Source organism: Polypterus senegalus, chromosome 6 (genome assembly GCF_016835505.1).
Source record: "Polypterus senegalus isolate Bchr_013 chromosome 6, ASM1683550v1, whole genome shotgun sequence".
Classification (NCBI taxonomy): domain Eukaryota; kingdom Metazoa; phylum Chordata; class Cladistia; order Polypteriformes; family Polypteridae; genus Polypterus; species Polypterus senegalus.
In genome coordinates, this window is record NC_053159.1 from 39,554,232 (window position 1) to 39,577,535 (window position 23,304).

Genomic DNA, 23,304 nt, shown 5'->3' on the forward strand with positions numbered 1-23,304 from the left:
GATCATAACAAGCACATCATAAGGGCCACTTACAATGGTAACAATTAACTAAACACTAGAATCCCTGAAGCTTACAATTTTTTTTGTTGTCCCTGACCTCCTTAAATTTTTCCTGACATATGCCAATAAGCTTGTAGCTGCTTATCACTGTGCTAATAGCCTGTTTTTGTTTTGCATATATGTAAATTAGTAGAACGCAGCCCGCTACTCCTCCCCCCGCCCCCCATTTAGTCAGATGAAGGCATCACCCTGCTGTAATTCTCACAGCTGAAGTGTGTGTTGAAGTGTTTATCTGGTGATGTGTTTGAAAGGAATTATATAGGTAATGAAACACCGTGATTTGAAATACATACATTTCATGTGTGCTCCGTGTCTACAACGATCTGTGTAAATACTGAATGACAGAGGAAATGTGAGGCAAGAAATGCTGAACACACAGCTAAAACAAAAAATGTTTTCATATGTGTATTATCGTGGTATTTCCCTCCACTTGCCCTTTTACCTGTTTCCTCAAAGGTAAGTGTTCTCGTCAAGTTTGTTATCGGGTTGGTCTACTGTTGCACTTAGATGAACACACACACAGATAAACACACACACAGACCCTAACCACAACAGTGCTCCATGAATGACACACACACGTTGATTAACCCTTAGCACTTTAAACCACACAAGTGCTATAGGAATAACAGCCTGTCATTCAGCACTTCAAGAGACTTACTTATTTTCGGCACGAACAACAATACGATGTTTTTGTGATATCTCAGACCTAAATATTACTTTTGGTCTACAAGAATACATTTAAACATACTGTACAAAGACTCAGCACTCTTGACTATAGGCCATTCATCAGCCAAGAATACCTTCTTTCTCATATTTGTTCCTTCTGTTGAGTATAGCGCTCTTCACTCTCAGCCATATAAACCTCGCAGCACAGAAATAATGGCAAAAATCCGGCTGTCACCAGGTGCCACAAAGAAATCTAACTTATTACTTCAATCACTCTAGACATTAAGACAAAGCATTGAAAGTTAAAAGCAGCATGGTATTTATTACAAGAATAATAATAATACCACAAGAACAAAGAATACTAGAAAATAGGTAGTGATAGGAAAGTCTGAATATATATAGTCTTTAGAAAAAGCTTAAGAAAAAATTACAGATGACAAGGATGAATGTCCCAGGGAGGCGTTTGATTTAGCAATCGACGTTCATGATGCCTTTCTGACGACCAGGGCCGTCTTCGTCCGTTCCTCTTCTTCTCTCTTCTTCTTCTTTGCTTCTCTCTTCTTCTCCCTTTGCTTCTCTCTTCTTCTTTCCAAACCAAGGCATATTTATTATGAAATGTCAAGCCTTGGTTTCACAACACATGCACCTGATTGGCTGGCTGTCCAAATGATTGATGAATTAATTCAATGTCCGTTTTCCCACACAACAAAACCTTTGATGTACTCTGAGGTATCAGTAGTTCTTCCTGTCCCAGGCTATAAAGCAAATTGTTGTTCCAGATGTCCATCCATAAAGTAATCAATAGCCTGAGGTATCAGCTCAGCATCCTTTCCCAGGCTATAAAACCAAATTAGCACGAAGCTATGAACAAGTGTTATAAAAGTAAGGTGTAAGGGAAGAAAACCTGCTTTAATTTGTTAATTTCATCTGTTGTCTTGTCTTGAACAAAATATAATGGAAACCAAAATGTACAGATTTTATACACCATAACAATATGTTATAGTAATAACAACATAAAATGTTTTAATATGCTATCGTAATAATGACATGATGTTGACATGAAATGTAAGATGTGTGAAGACTGAAGCCCAAATATTCAGAAGGTGTAACAAAACAAGCATGCTTTTATTCAAGAATAAAACTAATAAAAAAGAAATTGCCCAATTGACGTGTTGCTGAAGCCCAACTATTAGTCGGTACAAAGTGAAAGACATGCGCATCCATGTGTGTTTGCACGTTTCATTTTCAACCAGTTGTCACAGTGGTAACGCTGTTTTGTCTCAGATCTGTGCAGATGGCTCAGTGGAAAAGCTATCGTTTAGCAACCTCAAGATAACAGGTTTGATAGGATTGCAGCAGGGTGATGCCTTCGTCTGACTGATGTGAGGTGGGGGGTGTAGCAGGCTGTGTTCTACTAATCCACACATTTACAAAACAAAAGCGGGCTATTGGCGCAGTGATAAGGAGCTACGGGCTTCTTGGCGTATGTCAAGGAATTTTAACACTAGAATCCCTGAAGCCTGCGGTGGGCTGGTTGCAGTATCACAATATAAACAACCAGTAAACCAGCAATATTATAATGTTATTTAATCACATTATGTTTTTAGAATGGCTAACTTTATGTCCAACCTAGTTTGTGGAAACTATCAAAATAGTCTTGATTGGTTCACATGAATTAATGTTAGGTACAGCTTTGTTCAGTTAGAAGCCTAGGCAGTAGATTCCTAGAAAAACCATGCTAGGTCTTGACTTGGGAAATGGCTGTGTCTAGTCCTCCGGGATATAATATACTAGTATGTTTCTGGTATATTTTGTGTGTGTGAAAATGGCTCCTGGTTCCAAATTGTGTGGAAAGGGACAGCCCCACCCCTTAATCTGTAGACTATAATACCTTTATTAGGCCCACAACACTTATCTATATTTACAATTTACAATTACTTATTTGGCTGACGACTTTATCCAAGGCAACTTACAATATATTTATGACTAGCAAAATACCCGCGCTTCGCAGCGGAGAAGTGTAGTGTGTTAAAGAAGTAATGAAAAAGTAAAGGAAACATCTTAATAATAACGTAACATGATTGACATTGTAATTGTGTTGTCATTGTCGTGAGTGTTGCTGGCATATATATATATATATATATATATATATATATATATATATATATATATATATATATATTACACACACACACACATATATACATATATATGCATATACATATCTACATATATATATATATATATATATATATATATATATATATATATATATATTAGGTGGGACTCGATTAAAAAAATTAATCTAATTAATTAGAGGCTGTGTAATTAATTAATCTTCATTAATCGAATGTAATCACATATGAAAATTTGCCCCAAATCGCAAATGTTTTTTTTTAATTTAAAAGGGTTTTAGTGGGCGGCAGAATCAAATAATAGACATGGACATGAATATTGTAAACTCAAGCTCTTTTAATTTCTGAAAAAAAAATGCATTTAAACTGCATTTCAATTCAAAACAGAAAGAAAAATATCATCCTTGGTTAAAATTGGGCAGACTTTGTCTTTAAATAATAATAACAAAAATTTCAACATAAAGTGCAGTTTTTCTTCTTAAAAAAATAAGGCAGAAACATAAAAGGTAATTTGACCGACTTAATCTTTAAACTCTGAGTAACCTTAGCCAAAATTATTTTGTACATTAGGCTGAAACAGTGTGATCATTGAACATTTTGTAATTAGATGTAATTAGAATTACTAACGGTCACGGAAGTCCAATGATCCCCAGTAAGAGCCACAAAGTCCGCTTTCTGTAATGCAGCTAATTTTGCTTGCTTTTCAATGTCATAAAGCTGTTGAATTTTACTTGAAATACACTAACTGTAGCACATTTTCTAACCCCCTATCTGCCACCACTGTTAGTGGTCTACAGTCCAAAGCAATTTATTTTGCGAGAGAATTTGTACGTTTGACCGATGTTGACTTACTAATTTTGGTCCTGAAGCTAGTCATTTCATGAGGTTTGGGCTGCCGACACCTTTTATTGGTACTCGAACGCATACCGCTAGTGCTAACAGCATACAATTTCTGTGCTCGCTGTAACGTGTTTTGCATTTAGATGGAACCTTAAGGTTGAAGTGCCTCCGTGGTATGCAAACTCATTTTTGCACAGTTTGCACAACACCACGCTTTTATCAAGGCTTCCGTCGGGTAGTCTTTTGAAATGAAATTTGCCTCCGATCAGTGCTAGCAACTCGCTTTCTTCCGACTCTTACATTTTTGTAGCTCTGATGTGTGCATCAATGTTATCGATGTACCAGGAAATCATGCATTGACAAAAGTTACCCTTTGCTTGGAGTGCAAAGTGTGATTAAATGCATTATTTTTTAACACGTTATGGAGTACATGCATCGAAGCTTCTCAGCTGTGCTTGTGCTAAGAAAAGGAAACATTTTAAAAACAGCGTAACCTGATTGTTAATGTAATAGTTTTGTGACTGTTATGAGTGTTGCTGTCATCAAGGATTTGATTATCATTATTTCTTTCAATCAGGTTCGTATTTGGAGGACGTGTTGTGTTCAAGTTATATTCCATGTTTGTCAAACATTGTAAAGTGTAAAAGGCGCTATATAGCGCCCGACCCGGCACAGACTATGCAGAGGCATGTGTATAAAACACACAGGCTTTTATTTTTCCTTCACCCGTGGGCGCACGCCTTCCCCGTGACCCACAAGCAATACACAGTCCCAAAGCACTATAAATCCCACACAACAACTCTTTCTGGCACTACCACTCCTCCCAGGCAACCTCGTCCTCTTCCTCCCGATTCTGGCCAAGAATGAAGGGAGGTTGGCCCACTTTATAGCCCACCCGGAAGTGCTCCAGGTGCCTGACCAGCTGGTCTTAATTGCACCTCCGGGTGGGGCTGGGGTAAGGAATGAGCCTGCCAAATTTCAGCCTTCTACCTACACGGGAAGTCAGTGAGTGAGTCAGTCAGGGAGTGAGTGAGTCAGTGAGGGCTTTGCCTTTTATTAGTATAGATTCAATTGGTTACATTACTTTTGGTTTTCCAGTTGGATTACAGGCAGGTCAAGTGACTTGCTCATGGTCACTCAGTGTCAGTAGCGGGGTTTGAATTCCAAAGCCTTAATCACTACACTACACCACACTGCCTCAAAAAGAACACTCAAGAAGGCATACAGATTCAAAGTCTTCAGTTATCATCTGTTTAGGAGTATAGGAAGAGTCCAAGAAACTGGCAACCATCTCAGTGACAAATGTAATCTCAATCTCTAGTTGGCCCTACCGAGTTTCATATACAGTAGGTCAGGCAGCTATGGAGTGCTTCAGTTCTAAGTTTCTAGTGGCATGTATGTGGATGGAGGATTAAATCAGACTACCTAACGTGTGTTACTTTTCACGTGTTACCTCAACATGGCTTCCGAGAACGCTGTATGTTCAGCTCATCCACACACATTTAGCAATGTCTGAACTATTCAAATATTATTTCAACCAGGAAAATTAATAATGTCATCACTTGAACATTCAGGAGTGAATGCTTCAGGATATTTATCTTTGTGAATACTTCCACCATTTTCTAGCCATGCCTACTGGAGGGGTGCACAAAGCAAACAGAATGCAACAGCCATGTGCAGAAAACAAAATCCTTAATTGACCAAATAATCGAGTTACTCGTGAAGAAATCTATGTGTGTTAATCCAGTTTCTCAGAAACTAAACACTCAGCTTCTCTAACTGGAATAAGAGCTTACATGGCATTTAGGGAACTGGGCCTCTGTGAATGACAGTATTTAAAGCACATGTAAACACTCTCAGTGTTATACCAGCAGGAGCTATAGTGCTGATTTAGCATGACCTTTACCCTTCAGTCATGTGCTGCCATGAAAAACGAAACTCTAAGGCACCCACATTTTTAAAGAAATTAATTTGTGCTTGCTGCCAGGAACAGATTTTTTTTTTTTTTTAATGACAGGAAACTAATGGCCTTACTGAAGATTATACCTTTTTAATGATGAAATTAGAAAATTATTAATAGAAAAGCCTCTATCAATGCAATTACAGCTCTAATTAGAGTTCATGCACTAAACCTACAGATCCTTCTTGCTGTTCTAATAGTCTTACATTTTATCCACCGTCTTTAAAATCTAATTCAATCAAAACTGAAGAACACTGAAGTGTGAATTTTTAAGAAAAATATTACTGTCCATAAAAATATCTTTTTTTCATTATTGTAGACACACCTGTTCAGCAGTTTTAATTTTGTTGATAAAAACTAAGACGAAAAATACTTGTCAGCAACATTTTTTCTGTGATGAAAATGGAGCAAAAACTAAATAAAGATGCACCTTTAATGATGAAAACTAAGATGAATGCTTTTAAAATCATACTTGACGAAAACTAAACAAAAAGAAAATGTTACAAAGAGATTAATGAATATTGTGCAACGTGAAGCACTTTGAACATCTCTATCACACATGACAAAGTTCCGACAAGAAATACTGAGCATGAATGCAGTCGTGCAAATTTAAAAACTTGTATGCACGCTTCTAATCGGATAACACTAGTTTAGGTGCCATCAGGAAATCATCATGTCAATCAGAATCCTTGTCCATTGTGCTCTGCTATGATGGCCAATGTGATTGTGGGTGAAAAAAGCGGTCAGATATACAGACCAACTTTAATTACAATGCTGAAGAAAATAATAGCCAGAATCAGCCATGTGGAATGAAGCTCACGGGAGGGAACACCACAAACCTGAGAGGCTTCTAGAGGCGCACCATCCTGAGATTTATGCCCAACGTCATCTGGCCATCAGGTGGCGACTTTCCTGATACCAGTGCTGTTACCTCTGGCTTTCGTTCACCCTGCTAATACTAATGCATCAAGTGTGATTGGGGAAAACGTGCTTATCAATTTAAAAAAGAGAAAAGCCAACACACAGACACACACAGGAGTTTGTTATTGTCAGTTTTATCCTTTCACAAGTTACTTAAGAAACAGATTTGTGCAGTTTGAGAGCACAATCAGCCTCAGATGTGAGTTTTAACTGTTTAGCTTGTAGTGTCATGTATTTGTTACATCAAATGATGGGGGGATTAATTGCTTTTAATACAATGTCCTACACAGTCCCAATAAAGGAACAGAAGCTTCACCCTTGCTCTGCTATTGTAATGAGCACCTTTGTCACATGGTGAATATAGTTCAGGGTTGCGAGTGAAACCAACCTGCATGCATCCACACATACCGGCACAGTGGCAATGACAAAACAGTTGTAGTAATTAAAATTCGAGGTAAGTTTCAAACGAAGTGGCTATTTGGCTTATCTACATCATTGATGAAATGAGCTGCTCCGTTTGTTAATTCTAGCATAAAATTTCGGTGCTTTAAGCACAACTCCCATTTAATACAGTTTATACAAGTCATTTCTGAATATGAGTCTGCAAACACTAAATTTGTTTTATTCATTTGGTTTCTGAGAACAGATTCATGTTTATGAGCATAACCCCTAAAATGCGAAGAACATAGTTAAAGCAATTATGATGTCTTGTATTAGGATTTTACGTTTGTGAATGTAATGCAGTTTCTCAGTTGCAATTAATTGACTACAGGTGACTTTTGTCTGATCATGTGACACACTTTGGAAATGGCACAGCAAAGCCTCCAAAATATTGGATTAATGTAAAAAATTTGACTCATCTGTTAAATGTTACACTTTAGTGAGTTTTTAACAAGCTAATGATATAAATATATAAGTTTTATAATGGCAAATGTTGCAAACCGAACAGAGTGATTCTTTGACAAACCAGATTTTTAAAGTGCTGTATTTTGTTATAAAAACAGATTTTAAGGGTTTGTTTAAATGTAAGCATCCTAAATTAATTTGGAATTCACTTATTCAATAGTACAGATATAATAATGTTTGAACATTTATTTTTAGTATTATTTTAACCAGTATTTTTCAGTTGCTGGAGAAAAAATATCAGAATAAATTTAAAAAGTAAGATAAATCAGTTAGTCCGTGATGATTTCATTCTTTATAAACCCGCTGGTGAAATTAAATGTGTACTGCTTGGTCCAGCCTTTTTTGGTAAAATCTTATATCAGCATAACTAAGGCACGTTGAAGTCCAGAAAACTGTGATGACGGACCAGATCTGCCACTGTCTAACCAAGATCTTTTGGAGTAAATCCTTTCTACCTACTGTTCATTTTATTTTCAATAATTACTACTTGTGGTTTGGGTCATTCTTGAACATTAGTATAATAGTTTAGAGGTACAATAATATTTTGTACGTATTGTAACAAAAGCGCTATATAGGCGCCTGACCCGACACAGAAAGACTCGGAGGCACGTATAAAAAGTACAAAGACTTTTATTTTCTTCAGCTGTGGGACACGTCTTCCCCGTGCCACACAGCCCAAACACAGTCCCAAAGCACAATAAACACATCCAATAATCCTTCTTCTCTGCCACCACTCCTCCTCAAGCTTAGTCCTCCTCCTCCTCCCAACCCTGGCTCCTTGAGTGGTGGTGGCTGGGCCCTTTTATAGCCCACCCGGAAGAGTTCAAGGTGATTAACCACCTGGTCCTAATTGCTCTTCCAGGTGGGGCTGAAGACTCGTCCAGCCAGGCTGTGGGAAGCAGACAGCCCCCCCTAGTGTCCACCCCGGGCCCCAACCCAGCTGTGGAGGACTCCATCTCCCATGGAGCCCTGCGGGCAGTTGGGGAATCACCGTCGCCAGGGAGGCTGCCACCAAGCGTCCCGGGGGAGGTATTGGAGTGCCCATGGTGGCTCCCCCTGGAACATAAGCAGCAGGGGCATCCCTGCCGGGCATGGAACCCAGCTGTCCTTTACGATATTCATATGTTAAAAAAGATATCCATCTGATTTTGACTGTTTAACTAATTTACTTTTACTTCTAGCTGACTAAAACCGATTTACTTTTTCTTGAGTAAAATTCATTTTTTGTTGACTAAAACTAAAATGCAATTTACTCAGAAGACTAAAACTAAATAAATATTGTATTGTCAGAATTAACACTGCTGTTCACGCCAATTCAGGGTCGCCATACCTATTTTTAACCTTGCCTATGGTCCTCTTCTCCTTTCACCATTTCCTTCCTCTCCTATTTCTGGCCATACTTCCTCTTTCCAATTAAGTGCTTGCAATTAGCTCTCCTGTTTCTACTGTATACTCATTAAGACTTTGGCCAGAAGGATCATGACTAGCAGCTACTTCTGACTGGTTTCCAGGAAAATACTTCATAGGTTAGAAATAACATTTGGAGTTTGTAAGGATCTTCTCCTAGCTTCTCCCAAATGGCCATAGTTGTCCATGTAATCCTGAATCTGAAGCTTCAAATGAATGGCCCACAGAGCCCAGGTGTTCCCAGTAGAAAGCCATGCCTAGCATAAAATCGCTTCCCTGCTGCCACGTTTGAACTAAAGGAATTCTCCCAACATTTCCATCAACCACTTCCTCCCTTCAACACTAAGCTGTGGGAATACATAAAGCCAGGCCACAACTAACACCTCCAACAGCATTTTCTTTCTTAATGAAAGATCATCTGATCCTGCCAAATTGTGGATCGACTACATTCTGGGGAACATAGCACTCTTCACAACCAGAACATGCTTCTTCCCTATCATGGTCAACACCCTGGACAATAAACCTTTTAGGGCACCTTTCAAAAGTAGAGTCCTCTGTTGATTGTAGTCCAGTTATTATGACATAGGTACAACTCCATGATGGCTTCTTACAGCCAAAGTCTACTCCTGTATTTCATGTACTGTATGTGATTGCATCTGATTGGAGCCCAGTTCCTTTTTTACAAATGATATTAAGATAGATTTTAATGCTTAATTGTAAACTTAAAGTGCATGGCTTTTGCTCAGATTTGTTTTTGGTTATCTATTTGTTCATTATCTATCGATCAATTGATACATAGACACTGTATATCTATATATCTTTATATATATATATATATATATAAAATAAAAGTTGACTGACCGATTGGTTGACTCAGGCACTCATCAACAAAGCCATTATTTTCCATTTAGTTAAAAAGCTGAAAGGGGGCTGCTAACTATCCTGATCGGATTCATCTCCATTCCACTTGCCCACCAAATAGGCTGGCCTCCCAGCCTGGTAAAAGGATTTTCGTCCACTGGGACTGGTGGTGTACCAGTTGCCATCTTCCCTCTCCATGCTAGCCTCCAGGTTGGGACAGGGAATGTCTCTTCCTCACTATCTGTTATACTGGCCTCCTGGCCAGGTATGGGACGGGGTGCATCCCCTATAGGACGTCGGTCGATCCATGGCAATGTACGTTTACATCTGTGGAGTTTAAAGAGGGACCATATACAACTGAATAAAAATATGAAAAGGAATACTTGAGTGAATGACATAAACAAGTGAAAATCTAATAATGATAATGTATACTTAAAATTCACATTTTTCCTACTGAATTCACATATCAATTCAAAAGAATACACTTTCCTTTAAAATTTTATTTTTTAGCATCTATCAACAAAAGCCATGTAACTAGGTAAAGCAGGAATTGATTAAAAGCAAGAATGTTTTACTCATGGACAATTTTGTATAGCATGTTGAAAAGTGGGTGGCATAGCAGTGCAGTGGTAGCCAAGTGCTTCTCAGTAAGGAGACCAGAGTTTGCGTCCGTGTCCTCGCTTTGTGGAGTTTGCATCTTCTCCCTCTGTCCGCGTGGGCTTTCTCCAGGTGCTCTGGTTTTCTCCCACTGTCCATAGACATTCTGGTTAGGTGAACTGCTGATGCTAAATTGGCCCTAGTGTGTCTTTGGTGTCTGGGTGTGTGTTTGCAGGACTGGCGCCCTGTCCAGAATTTGTTCCTGACTTGCACCCTAAGCTAGCTGGGATAGGCTTCAGCCCCAACCTGCAACCCTGGTTCAGATTAAGAGGGTTAGAAAATGACATGACATGTTGAAGAGTAAGCTCCAGTGACTTAATATTATAATTACTTATATTTGACTGACACCTTTAACTTTTGATACATGCAATTAACCGATGGCACTGTAAGTGAGTCTCGTTGTTTTATGAATTTCCCTTTGCGAAGCTGGATAATACAGCTATTTTTTTATAAAATATAATATATTCATTTTATAATTCACAATATTTTCAGGAAAAGCTATGAGTATGTTCTTGCTTTGTGTTTTATTTTAACTGTCCAATCAAATCATTGAAACATTTAGGACTCTTTAAAACAACTCAATGATGTTATTATATGATGAGAAGAATATATGAAAAGCATGTCAAAATGTACATTATTTGAAACTTTTAAACATTTAAACTTAAAGGAAGAAGAAGAAGGTGCAATAGCACCCACCGATCCAGGGGGAGGTAGCACTTCAGAAGCCCATGGCTCTGCCAGTTTGGAACACTCACTGCATAAACAAGAAACATGTGAAGAGTCAGAGAGCATGGACGTGCTTCAACCAAGCACTTCAGCAAATGGGGCAGAAGAGGGGGAGGAGATATGGCAGAGAAGACAAAGTATGCAAGCAGCAGGAGGACAATCACAGGAAGACGAAGTAAGGCCGCGATGTTTAGCAACAACCAGTTCTGAAGACTCAAGCCAAGGAGCCCCAGAAACAGATGGGGATGCAGGTATAAAGATGAAGTGGGTGGCCCACTTACTTACTCTGTGATCGCATTTACAGCAGATACATAGAATTTTGCAAACTTTAAATTAAATTTAATATTAGTCTTTTAATTGTAACATACAAAAAAAATTATCCTTAAAAACTATTGTTGTAGTACAGTCAGTCTTATATGTAGCATAAACTATGGATAAAGACACCCTATCTACCTTTATGTACCATTATTTTCTGTGAGTGGAAGACTTTAAGCATTCAATTAGTATACAATATTTTGTATCTACTGTAACCCTTTGGAGCAAGACAAGGAAAGAGTTGGGGGACCACCACAGTAAACCCCATTTAATTGAGGCTAAAAAAAAAGTTAAGAAAAATGGCCAGAGCCACTTTACACAAGTTGGCAGCCTTGTCTGTATCACAAGACGGAAGCTGTGTCGCCTGTCCTCTGTGGCCATCTGTGAACAACCTCTTCAAGTGGTTGTCTGGTTTATAAATTGTAGGTCCCAAAAAAAGTGGGACTTCTGTGGAAATGGGGGGTATAGACTTCAGTCTGCTTCTGAGCGTTCTTCAAAACTGCAGAGAAAAGGAGAGAAGGCATTAGCAACTGTGCCCTCCCTTGGCATGCAGTGGTAAGGTTTACCTTATTAGATACCTAAAGGTGTCCCCCTGACACCATTATAGTTTTACTTGATGTGCTTTTTGACATTTGTACAGTGGACTGGCTGCTTATCTACAACTGGTTCCTTCTTTGCTCCTAATCCTGATAGACTGTTGCTCCCGTTGACCATATAAAGTTTAAGGTTGTTGATTAAGAAGATAATTGGGCGGTTGTTTTGCCATAAAGCTTATTTATCAATCAATTATTTGTTATTTGTTATTTTTTGCCTTCTTTTAATTTACTGACAATGTCTTTCACTCTGACTTTATAAAATATAGCATTTGTCTCTGGTTATTGCTTTTTTTCTTTGTTTGTTTATGGTATCATTCCACTAATTTTTAACCATTAACTGATATTCTAAATTTCCACATTCTCCAGATCAATATGCCATAATGTTTATTTGCTTTAATGCTGTATGTCAAAGAACAATGGAATTCTTTGTTTTAGTACCTACTGTAAATAAAACAGCAAACATAGTATATATGTAATAGTCTCTATAACATAAATTTCACAAATCGAAATAAACTACTATTTAAAGTAGTTGATAGATGTAAGTAATGTAGCAGAGTTTTCCCCTCCTTATGCACTGTGTTTTTTATATCTTTGTTATTTTTTGCTTTTCAGGAGCCCAATCAAATGGACACCAGCCTATACGCTCTCTGCCTTCAGTACGACAAGATGTCAGCAGATACCAACGTGTGGATGAACCCTTACCACCCAGTATGTCATGTACTATATACTTGAGCCATACTATACAGTATGCATCCTTCTTGAAATAATTTGAAACAAAAAGCAGTCTGATATAAAGCTAAAACAAAATAGCAAAGAGAAAGAGTAATGGCACCTCAATCCAGAACTGGGTCGAGTGAGCTTGAGAACAACATGTTATTTAAGAGTATTGGCTTAAAAAATAACAAAAACACACAGGGGATGCACAAACCAGTGTGTTTCTTAGCGCCGGTCAAATAAATGGGGAGGGTTATGTCAGGAAAGGCATCTGGCGTAAAACTTTGCCAAATCAATATGCGGACAACAAAACAAATTTCCATACCTGATTGCTCGAGCCCCGGGTTAACATCGACCGCCACCAGTAATGTTAGCCAACAGGGTGCTGGTGGAAATTGGGCTACTTTTGGCTGAAGAAGAAGAGAGGGGAGATGTGTCTGGAGGCAGGAGGAGAGGAGGAAGATAAAGAGAGTGGAACTGAGGGTAGGAACTTTGAATGTTGGCAGTATGACTGGTAAGGGGAGAGAGTTAGCCGATATGATGGAGGGAAGGAAGGTTGATATATTGTGCGTGCAAGAGACTAAATGGAAGGAGAGTAGGGCCAGGTGGATAGGAGGTGGATTCAAATTGTTCTATTATGGTGTGGATAGGAGGAGAAATGGAGTAGGGGTTATTCTGAAGGAACAGTATGTCAAGAGTGTTTTGGAAGTGAAAAGAGTGTCAGACAGAGTAATGATTATGAAGATCACAGCCGGAGTTTTGCAGTAGCTCGTGCGTTTGATCGTGCGTGTGGGACGACCAGTGTCTTAGAAGAAAAGAGATTTCAGACTGGCCGCCCTGTATGTCAATCAAGTGGCAAATGCCATAGGGAGGATATATAGACTAACGTTTAAAAAAGTTTTTTTGGAATGCAACGCGATCTACCTGCACTACCTTTGCGATCTACTGGTCGATGCATTGGGCACCCCTGGGCTAGACAGTGGGACCGAGCTGGGAAAGATGTACAGCAGGTTAGGGTAATAAAGGATAAAGAAGGAAAGGAACTTGCAAGCGAGGAGAGTGTGTTGAGCAGATGGAAAGAGTACTTTGAGAGGCATATGAATGAAGAGAATGAGAGAGAGAAGAGGTTGGATGATGTGGAGATAGTGAATCAGGAAGTGCAACAGATTACCAAGGAGGAAGTAAGGACAGCTATGGATTGGATTGAAGAATGGAAAAGCCATTGGTCCAGATGGCATACCTGTGGAAGCATGGAGGTGTTTAGGAGAGATGGCAGTGGAGTTTTTAACCAGATTGTTTAATGGAATCTGAGAGAAAATGAAAATGAAAATGAGAGAATGCCTAAGGAGTGGAGAAGAGGTGTACTGGTACTGATATTTAAGAATAAGGGGGATGTTCGGGACTGCAGTAACTACAGGGGAATAAAATTGATGAGCCACAGCATGAAGTTATGGGAAAGAGTAGTGGAAGCTAGGTTAAGAAATGAGGTAATGGTTAGTGAGCAGCAGTATGGTTTCATGCCAAGAAAGAGCACCACAGATGCAATGTTTGCTCTGAGGGTGTTGATGGAGAAGTATAGAGAAGGCCAGAAGGAGTTCAATTGCATCTTTGTGGACCTGGAGAAAGCATATGACAGGGTGCCTCGAGAGGAGCTATGGTATTGTATGAGGAAGTTGGGAGTGGCAGTGAAGTATGTAAGAGTTGTACAGGATATGTACAAGGGAAGTGTGACAGTGGTGAAGTCTGCGGTAGGAGTGACGGATGCATTCACGGTGGAGGTGGGATTACATCAGGAATCGGCTCTGAACCCTTTTTATTTGCAATGGTGATGGACAGGTTCACAGACGAGATTAGACATTAGTCCCCGTGGACTATGATGTTTGCTGATGACATTGTGATCTGTAGCGATAGTAGTGAACAGGTTGAGGAGACCCTGGAGAGATGGAGATATGCTCTAGAGAGAAGAGGAATGAAGGTCAGTAGGAACAAGACAGAATACATGTGTGTAAATGAGAGGGAGGTCAGTGGAATGGTGAGGATGCAAGGAGTAGAGTTGGTGAAGGTAGATGAGTTTAAATACTTGGGATCAACAGTACAGACTAATAGGGATTATGGATGAGAAGTGAAAAAGAGAGTGCAGGCAGGGTGAAATGGGTGGAGAAGATTGTCAGGAGTGATTTTTGACAGACGGATATCAGCAAGAGTGAAAGGGAAGGTATACATGACATTAGTAAGACCAGCTATGTTATATGGGTTGGAGACAGTGGCACTGACCAGAAAGCAGAAGACGGTACTGGAGGTGACAGAGTTAAAGATGCAAAGATTTGCATTGGGGGTGACAAAGATGGACAGGATTAGAAATAAATACATTAGAGGGTCAGCTTAAGTTAGACGTTTGGGAGACAAAGTCAGATAGGCGAGATTGCGTTGGTTTGGACATGTGCAGAGGAGAGATGCTGAGTATATTGGGAGAAGGATGCTAAGTCTAGAGCTACCAGGCAAGAGAAAAAGAGGAAGGCCCAAGAGAAGGTTTATGGATGTGGTGAGAGAGGACATGCAAGTGATGGGTGTAACAGAACAAGATGCAGAGGACAGAAAGATATGGAAGAAGATGATCTGCTGTGGTGACCCCTAATGGGAGCAGCTGTAAGAAGAAGAAGAGGTTTAAAAAATAACAAAAATGTACTACTCCTTACTAGAGTTGCCAAATATCTCTGCATAAGGCACTTCTGTTGTTCTAATTAAGACAGTTAAGAATACAAGAGTCAGTGAGTCTAAAAGTATCCTTGCTATTTAGTTTTTTATTTGAGTAAAAACAACAGCATACGCAATGCCAGCTTTCAACTTTTTTGAATTCCTACTTTTTAATGAATGTGGTTTAGCATTGCAAAAGCTTTTCTTTACCTTCCATAATAAAAACATGTTCGACCTGGCGGCAGGGCACCTACATTGTGCATCTTCAAGGAATCCAAACAGTTGGTAATGGAGGAATGTCAGGACTGGGTGGCACACATTCTTTGATTTCAATGTTTTCAAGAGTGTTGGCAGCATTGTACTTTGCTCAAAAATTCTTGTGAGAGTTGTCCATGTTATCTATATAGTCACCATACTGCATTAGTACCTTTCAGATAATTTCAGCATCTCTTATAACTTTAACCCTTAATAAATCAACATTCTCATACACTACAGTTCTTCAGATGAAAGTAAAATCAAAACTGAAACTATTAATAAAAAAACATTTTTGTAAACTGAAATGAAATAATTAACAAAACCGAAATGAAAAACTAAAACTAAATGAAGCTATTAAAGTAGCTGGAAAGACTAATGGAAATAAAATAATAATTGACTAAAAATATTTTTAGTTTTCGTTACACCCAGACTTATGTAAGAGCTAACCTGAGATGCAGGAGTCCAGAAATTAATCAAAATATATTAATAAGAATTTCATATTTGGTTTTGAATAAATATTCCTGCCATTAGTCTTTAACCTTTGTAACTTTTAACTTTAAAACAGAAAATCATCCACCACAAGCCACCTGCATGTTTTCATCCAGTAAACAATGGCTGCTGACAGAGCAAGCTGAATACGGACGTGTGAAGAAGGAAGCGATTTACTGTGTGAGAATAGTGACAGTTCTTCAGGAGCTGATAGTGACGATTCTGGTTCAAGTGTTTGTAAAGCATACCAAAGTGATGATTGTGATATGAATGTACTTAATTGCTTTCAAAGCAGCTGTGCACTGGATTTCCGGGGCTGAATAGATTATCTGTATTAGATACAGATAAACCCTTACAGTTTTCCAGTCTGTTCATAACTGATGGCATGTTACCTATAATTCTGACTGAGCTCAAGATACATTATATACTCAGCAACTATTAAACAGAAGCATATACTAAGTCAAAGTCCAAGCTGCTTATGAGTCTAATGTCTGTTATGGTGACCTGCTGCATTTGTTTGCACCTTTTTTTATATCAAGATGTAATTCAGAAGCTCAAAAGCCTGAATTCTGAATGTGCTGGTCAACAATACCTTTACTGAGTGGACAGAAAAATCATGAGTAACGTTTCAGTTTATTTCTCAGGTGCCTGTGTTATGTTGACAATAATTCACCTGCAACTTTGCACAGGAGAAGTCTTTTTTGAAAATAAAATGGCACTAATCAAGAGACTGAGTTAACATGGGTTAACATACATGATTGGCATATTGTTGCTGACCATTCACTTTTGCTTTAAAAAAGGTTGTTTAACAATGAAGCGATACAAACCTTATAAGAGTTGGCAATGTACCTGATATTATGAAAATAATCCAGTAACAGAATTATGTTTTAAAATATTTGTCCCCCTTTTTTCAATTTTCTCTCTCTCTCTCTTAAAAGAGATTTAATATTATATTATTTTTTTCTTAACATTAGCAATGTCATACATATTGCATACCAGGGATTTTTTCTGTCTTGCATCCAAACCTGCTAGGGTAGGCTCCAGCTTCCCTGCGATCCTGCTCTGGATAAGTGGGTGTAGAAAATGTATATATTGTTCCTAATCTCAGATGCTGTTTCTGTTGTTTTGTGGTTGTCCATGCTCCTAATACTTAGTCGTACTCTGCTCATTAAGAGTTTACTGTTGTTATACACGGGCTATTCAAGTCTCACTGCCCCTAACCTTGACACTACATGCTTGGTTTTCTTTGTTTCCCTCAATAGAACAAGGTGGGATGTGCACACTGATTCAAGCCTAGGAGCCCTGTTCTTCCTGTCCCCATGATTTTCATGATCACATCTGTCAGAACACAGTAGAATCTATTTTCTAATTTTTGATATCTTTTCAGGCCTGCAGGTGCCAAAATTCTGTCTATAAACTGTATGTGGCTGAGATGGAATCAGAGATCAATATGGCTGGTAGAAAATAACAAAGCCGAGTATGGGAGATTTTTGAATGCAATATTGAAGGCATTAATTATAGGCACATTGTTTTGGAGCAGGATGTGTTGGGTGCTGTATTTCATTTAGAGTGAGAAACCCTCAAACCTTAAAATTCACCTAAATTTCCTTACAAATTGGTTCACTCTGGAAAAGAAAAGAAAAAGGTTGAAAGTGCCAACACTCAGTGCACATTTGTTCAGCACAAATGACAGAAAATATTTTAAAATTATAAAATTGTGTAAAATTGTTCATATTCTGTATCTGGTTTTGATTATGCTTGTTTTTATTAGACAAAAACCAAAACCAAATAGTAAACCATGTAGTGTAGTAAGCTTCAACTAACACTGAACTCATATTGTATCCAAGCCTGTTAAGTGTACAGTTGTGTCTGATTGTGACACAAAACCAAACTCCATAGTAGCTCTTCAACCATACCATAATTACTAAAACTAAATCTCTAAAGATATATACAGTGCATCCGGAAAGTATTCACAGCGCATCACTTTTTCCACAGGCTATAGGTGGCGTCTAAAGGCTGTTATATTTGCAAAAGGAGGCTCAACTAAGTACTGATGTAATATCTCTGTTAGAGTGCCCAAATGTATACACCTGTCTAATTTTGTTATGATGCATATTGCATATTTTTTGTTAATCCAATAAACTTAATGTCACTACTGAAATATTACTGTTTCCATAAGGCATGTCATATATTAAAAGGAAGTTTCTACTTTGAAAGCTCAGCCAATGATAAGCAAAAATCCAAAGAATTAAGAGGGGTTCCCAAACTTTTTCATATGACTGTATATACCTGGAAGAGAACAGTAAAATGGAGTAAAAACAGCCAGAGATGCAGTGACAATTGAGTCCGTGAAGAAGAGATGAACTACTTCTTGAGATGGAAAGTGTGTAATAATCAGCCGATATACAGTGCATCTGGAAAGTATTCAAAGAAAGATGACCCAATTTTTTTATTTTTAATAAATTTGCAAAAATCTCAAGTAAACTTTTTTCACGTTGTCATAATGGGGTGTTGTGTGTAGAATTCTGAGGAAAAAAATGAATTTAATCCATTTTGGAATAAGGCTGTAACATAACAAAATGTGGAAAAAGTGATGCGCTGTGAATACTTTCTGAATGCACTGCATATATATATATATATATATATATATATATATATATATATATATATATATATATATATATATATATATATATATATATATATATGTCTTTGTGAAATGACATCTCAATGGAAACTGAGGAATATAATCAAAGTCAGCAACAAAGTAGGGGAGCAAAATTCTTAATATCAAACTGAAAAAATACCTAAAAAATGGCATACCTGCCAGTCAAAAACACCACATCAGAAAAACATTAACATCAATTGTGGAAAATGGAAAAAGTGACATGTATAATTGGCATGGCAGTCTTCTTCAAAAAAAAAACAAATCCAAGCTAGAACAAGAGACAATGTCATTATGAAGTAAAGACTGGAAGAGGACAGAGTGGTGGCTCAGAAAGAGGTTTAGTCTCAGATGTGACCTTCAATAAAGCTCTGAATACTATATTCATATTAGAATCTAGATAGGCAGTTACAGGAGAACCCTCCCAATTAGGTTAAAGGTTTCTTTGGCTAGGATACATTTGTGAAATATAAACTTCTATCAATACGTAATCTGTCCAACAAGGAACAATGCAGTTCTTGGTCAATAATGGGAGCATACTATCTATAGCCAGCCTTAATACTGAAAGTCTCTTTCTAATTTACAATACAGCAAAGAAATAACATTCCAAAAAAGAGATTTTGTAGTATCGACTGATGAATATGTTCGTTCCTTGGTGTTAAAAGTAAAGACCAATGCTGGAATCAGTAGTTTTTCATTAGTTTCAATGTTTTAGATAAGCAGGCACTTACTTACAGTTTTAAGTTTGAAGAGGACACTAAATTGAACTTAAATTTACAGATTGAGTGAGACAGACTTCATATTTAGTTAGTTAAATATGTGTACGTTGACGTTTTTTGAATAAATATGAGATTTTAATCAATCAATCAATCAATCAATCAACATTTATTTATATAGCACATATTCATACAAAAAAATGTAGCTCAAAGTGCTTTACAAAATGAATAGAGAAATAGAAGACACAATAAAAGATAAACATAAGTCAACATTAACTGTAGGTAGTTAAATTATTAGAGGCCTGAAACTTGAAACTGACACTTTGTGGGGAAAACTAACTTGTGCAAAATTGATTAAGATGGCCAATAAAATGTTGGGTTGTGTAGCAATTTGCAAAAAAAACAGGGTAGATCATTCTTAGCATGTTTAATACACTTGTGAAATCACATCTAGAATGTCAAGCATAGTTTTGGTCCCCATTTTAAGTTATAAGAGCAGTAGAGGAAGTCCAAAGAAAAGAGAGTTTTAAATGCATTCAGATCTGCAGTGAACAAAACTGCCACATGTGTTCAAGGTATGTAATGTTATCAAAATAAATTATAATGGCTAGCATGATAGAAGTGTTTACACAATTGTGAAGAGAATAAGCTTGGCAAAATCATAGGTTTTGCAAATAACCCAGACAGGGTAAATTTTGTATTAGTTTTTGAAAGTATTTTTCAGGCTGAGAATCCTCAATACACAGAATTAAGTACCGAGTTGTGGTCATCTCAACTTGATCATATTTTGCAAATGTTAGTTGAATGGGAATTAACAAGTTACATCAGTCTGAATATCATGTTCTTTTCAAAAATTTCATATGTTTAAATGTAAAGATATAAAATGTTAAGGATTTTTATCAAGTATTCCCAATCCCAATCATCATTTTTTTTTTAGACTGGGAGGCACGAATTGATAGCCATGGACGGATTTTCTATGTGGACCATGTCAACCGGACTACAACATGGCAAAGACCCACAGCTCCAGCAGCCCCCCAGGTGTTGCAGAGGTCCAATTCCATACAGCAAATGGAACAGTTGAATCGCAGGTACATTAGTTATATTTATAATCCTGAGCATATACTGAAAATCTGGAACATGACAGAAAAGAAAAAAAAGAAAAATGTGTTGATTTCTATAATTTAAGTAAATACTAAGTCAAAATATACAGCTGAATTAGTTTAATACTTGACCTGTCTTTATATGGTTATTAATTAATTACTAGCTGCTTCACTACTTTCACCTTTTATAACCTGATGATCAAATTAGCCCACTTTGTGTGTTCCTCTTAATTAAAAAAACGCTGAACGAAAGTGGTACATTTAATAGCATTAGATGGAAAAACCATCATTAAGGTGACCCTGTAACATATCTTCCTTATTCAGGTACCAAAGTATACGCAGAACAATGACAAATGAGAGGCCTGAAGATCATTCTCCTGATATGACATCTGAAGACAATGATCTCATGCATCACTCAGCTCCAGGTATTTGGAACTGCAAATCTGATGCTTTTTTGTTGTTGTTTAAGAACTTTAAATCAGATATTATTTATGTGATTGTAAGATGAAGGACACCGTACAGATTATCATTTCTCAGTGAATCATGATTTTGGTCTGATTCATCAATCAAATATATTTTTAAGTGATGATTCCAAAAGCAATTAGGTTTTCATTGCATTTTCTCTCATTCGTCTTTGAAATCTTAATCATGTTGGAGAGTAAATAAATAAGAAACCTCTTAATCCATGGCACTATAAACACTTCTTTTCTTATAAAGAGGATAACATGTAATAACAAATAAATCGCTTGGTCGTATGTCAAATACTATACAATATACATCAAACTGCTGAACCTAATTATGAGACAATATTGAATTCTTGTGTGCATTACATCAAGTCTCCGTGATACAGTGAGCTGAGTGTACAATGGTGTAAATTGAAAAAAAGACTCTGTTAAGCAATGACTCTTAAATTGAAAAGATACCCAACAACACAGTCGTCAGTGTCAGATATGCCATAGTTATCAATGATGTTACACGATATGACGCCATGTTACAGAAGTTTCTATTGTCCAGTTTACATGCATGGAAAAAAAAAATATTTTTACAGTGGTAGAAAAAATGGTGGTGAAAAAACTGGAAAACGTTTATGGGAAATTATTGCCATCTACAGTATATGGTGTGCTGCACTGGGCAACAGACGAAACTCGCAACTCTTCTTGAGCACAACACTTAGCCATATACAATATAGTGTATGAAATCTCTCCTATCCCTGTGTGATGAGTCACTTAGTATGGAGCAAATGTGGATTGGAAATCAGAACACAAGAAAGACCGGAAGTTGAAAGGGACAAACCTGGAAACCAAAAGAAACACAGTAAAACACTATGCCAAAAATCTAAATCTGCCCATTTTTGGTTTTGAATTATATTTAATCCAATTCTGGAAATTTTACTTTTGTAAATTATATGTAATAATTAAGATCTGAAATATTTTTGTGGACTTATGTTGTTTTGACACAGTTGCTTTCACTTTGTAGCTGTAAGTACAATTTTACTATACAGTACATGGATGACCAGAAGTATTTGGCACATAACGTCAGTTTTATGATAGTACAAAGGTTATCTTGGTTATCTGAGATTGTAGACATGAACTCAAACTTTGACATGTTTCATTTTTGTTACAGATGTTCCAGGTTTCAAATTTTGGGCTTTGAACTTTGACAGCTAGGTTTCTGTTTTGGGCTTGATTCATGCCTATGAATGTGTCCTGTAGTTGAAGACCTCTCATCCAGGTTTAACACTAGAATTACCAGAGCCTACGAAAAAACTCGTAATTCCGTCCCACCTTAAATCGCTTCTTAAAATCGTTTACAGCTCTCCACCAGCGTCTTTTGTCATCTAAATGTGCTGATAAAAATCAGGCTGCAAGCAGCCGGCTATTCCATCCCCCACCGACTTAGAACGTGCACAAACTTCTCCCAGCTCATGCCTTGATTGATTATCTGGGAGTGAAGTGGAGTTTTAGAGTGGAAATAATAGATCATTATGTGGAATACACGCATTTCACATGTGTTCCGTTTCTACAGTAATCCGTATAAACGCATTTTTAAAACAGAAACGTTTTTCATATTGTAGTAGTAAATGACAAAATGTAGGCATAAACTATATAATGTATGAAGCCTGAAGTCCAAATATGAAATTAACAGTTTCACAAAAGGTACAAATATAACAGAACAAGTATGCTTTTTATTCAAAAATATAACTGCAGAAAAAAAGCTGCCTTAGCATGCCACATTGACACATGCTTATCACAACTGTCATGGTAGCGTAATGGTATCAGCTGCTGACTAGTAATCAAAAGGTCATGAGTTCGATCCCGCACGATTCTCTCTTGAGAAGTAAACTGTGTAACAGCCAGTGTAATTTATGATACTTGTAAAGGTTAGTTTTTTTTTTTTTTATTCAATTTTCATTCTTTCAGTCGTGTTCAAGATCCTTCCCTAAAACCCCCACAATCTGACACTGCTGTTTTCACATAAAGATGCGCTGTCGCTCTGCAGCGTACTTGTGACTGCATCCTCGTACTAATGCTGGTGAACTGCAGTGCCTGTGTGCACTTTTCGTGGCATTACACGTCTATTTTTTGAGCATACTTGTGTCGCTGAAACACATGAACATGTGT

At 37.5% G+C, this 23,304-nt stretch overlaps 1 protein-coding gene across 4 annotated transcripts in view; it reads left to right on the forward strand.

Annotated features, from left to right (window-relative positions):
- The window catches only part of LOC120530997 (E3 ubiquitin-protein ligase HECW2-like), a 368,650-nt gene that overhangs the window by 231,654 nt on the left and 113,692 nt on the right, over positions 1-23,304 (forward strand). For all 4 annotated transcript variants that reach the window (XM_039755889.1, XM_039755891.1, XM_039755890.1 and 1 more), the window contains 4 exons: positions 11,081-11,390; positions 12,663-12,758; positions 20,521-20,671; positions 21,008-21,108. In XM_039755889.1, coding sequence (XP_039611823.1) covers positions 11,081-11,390; positions 12,663-12,758; positions 20,521-20,671; positions 21,008-21,108 — 658 coding nt within the window. The remainder of the gene's footprint in view (positions 1-11,080; positions 11,391-12,662; positions 12,759-20,520; positions 20,672-21,007; positions 21,109-23,304) is intronic.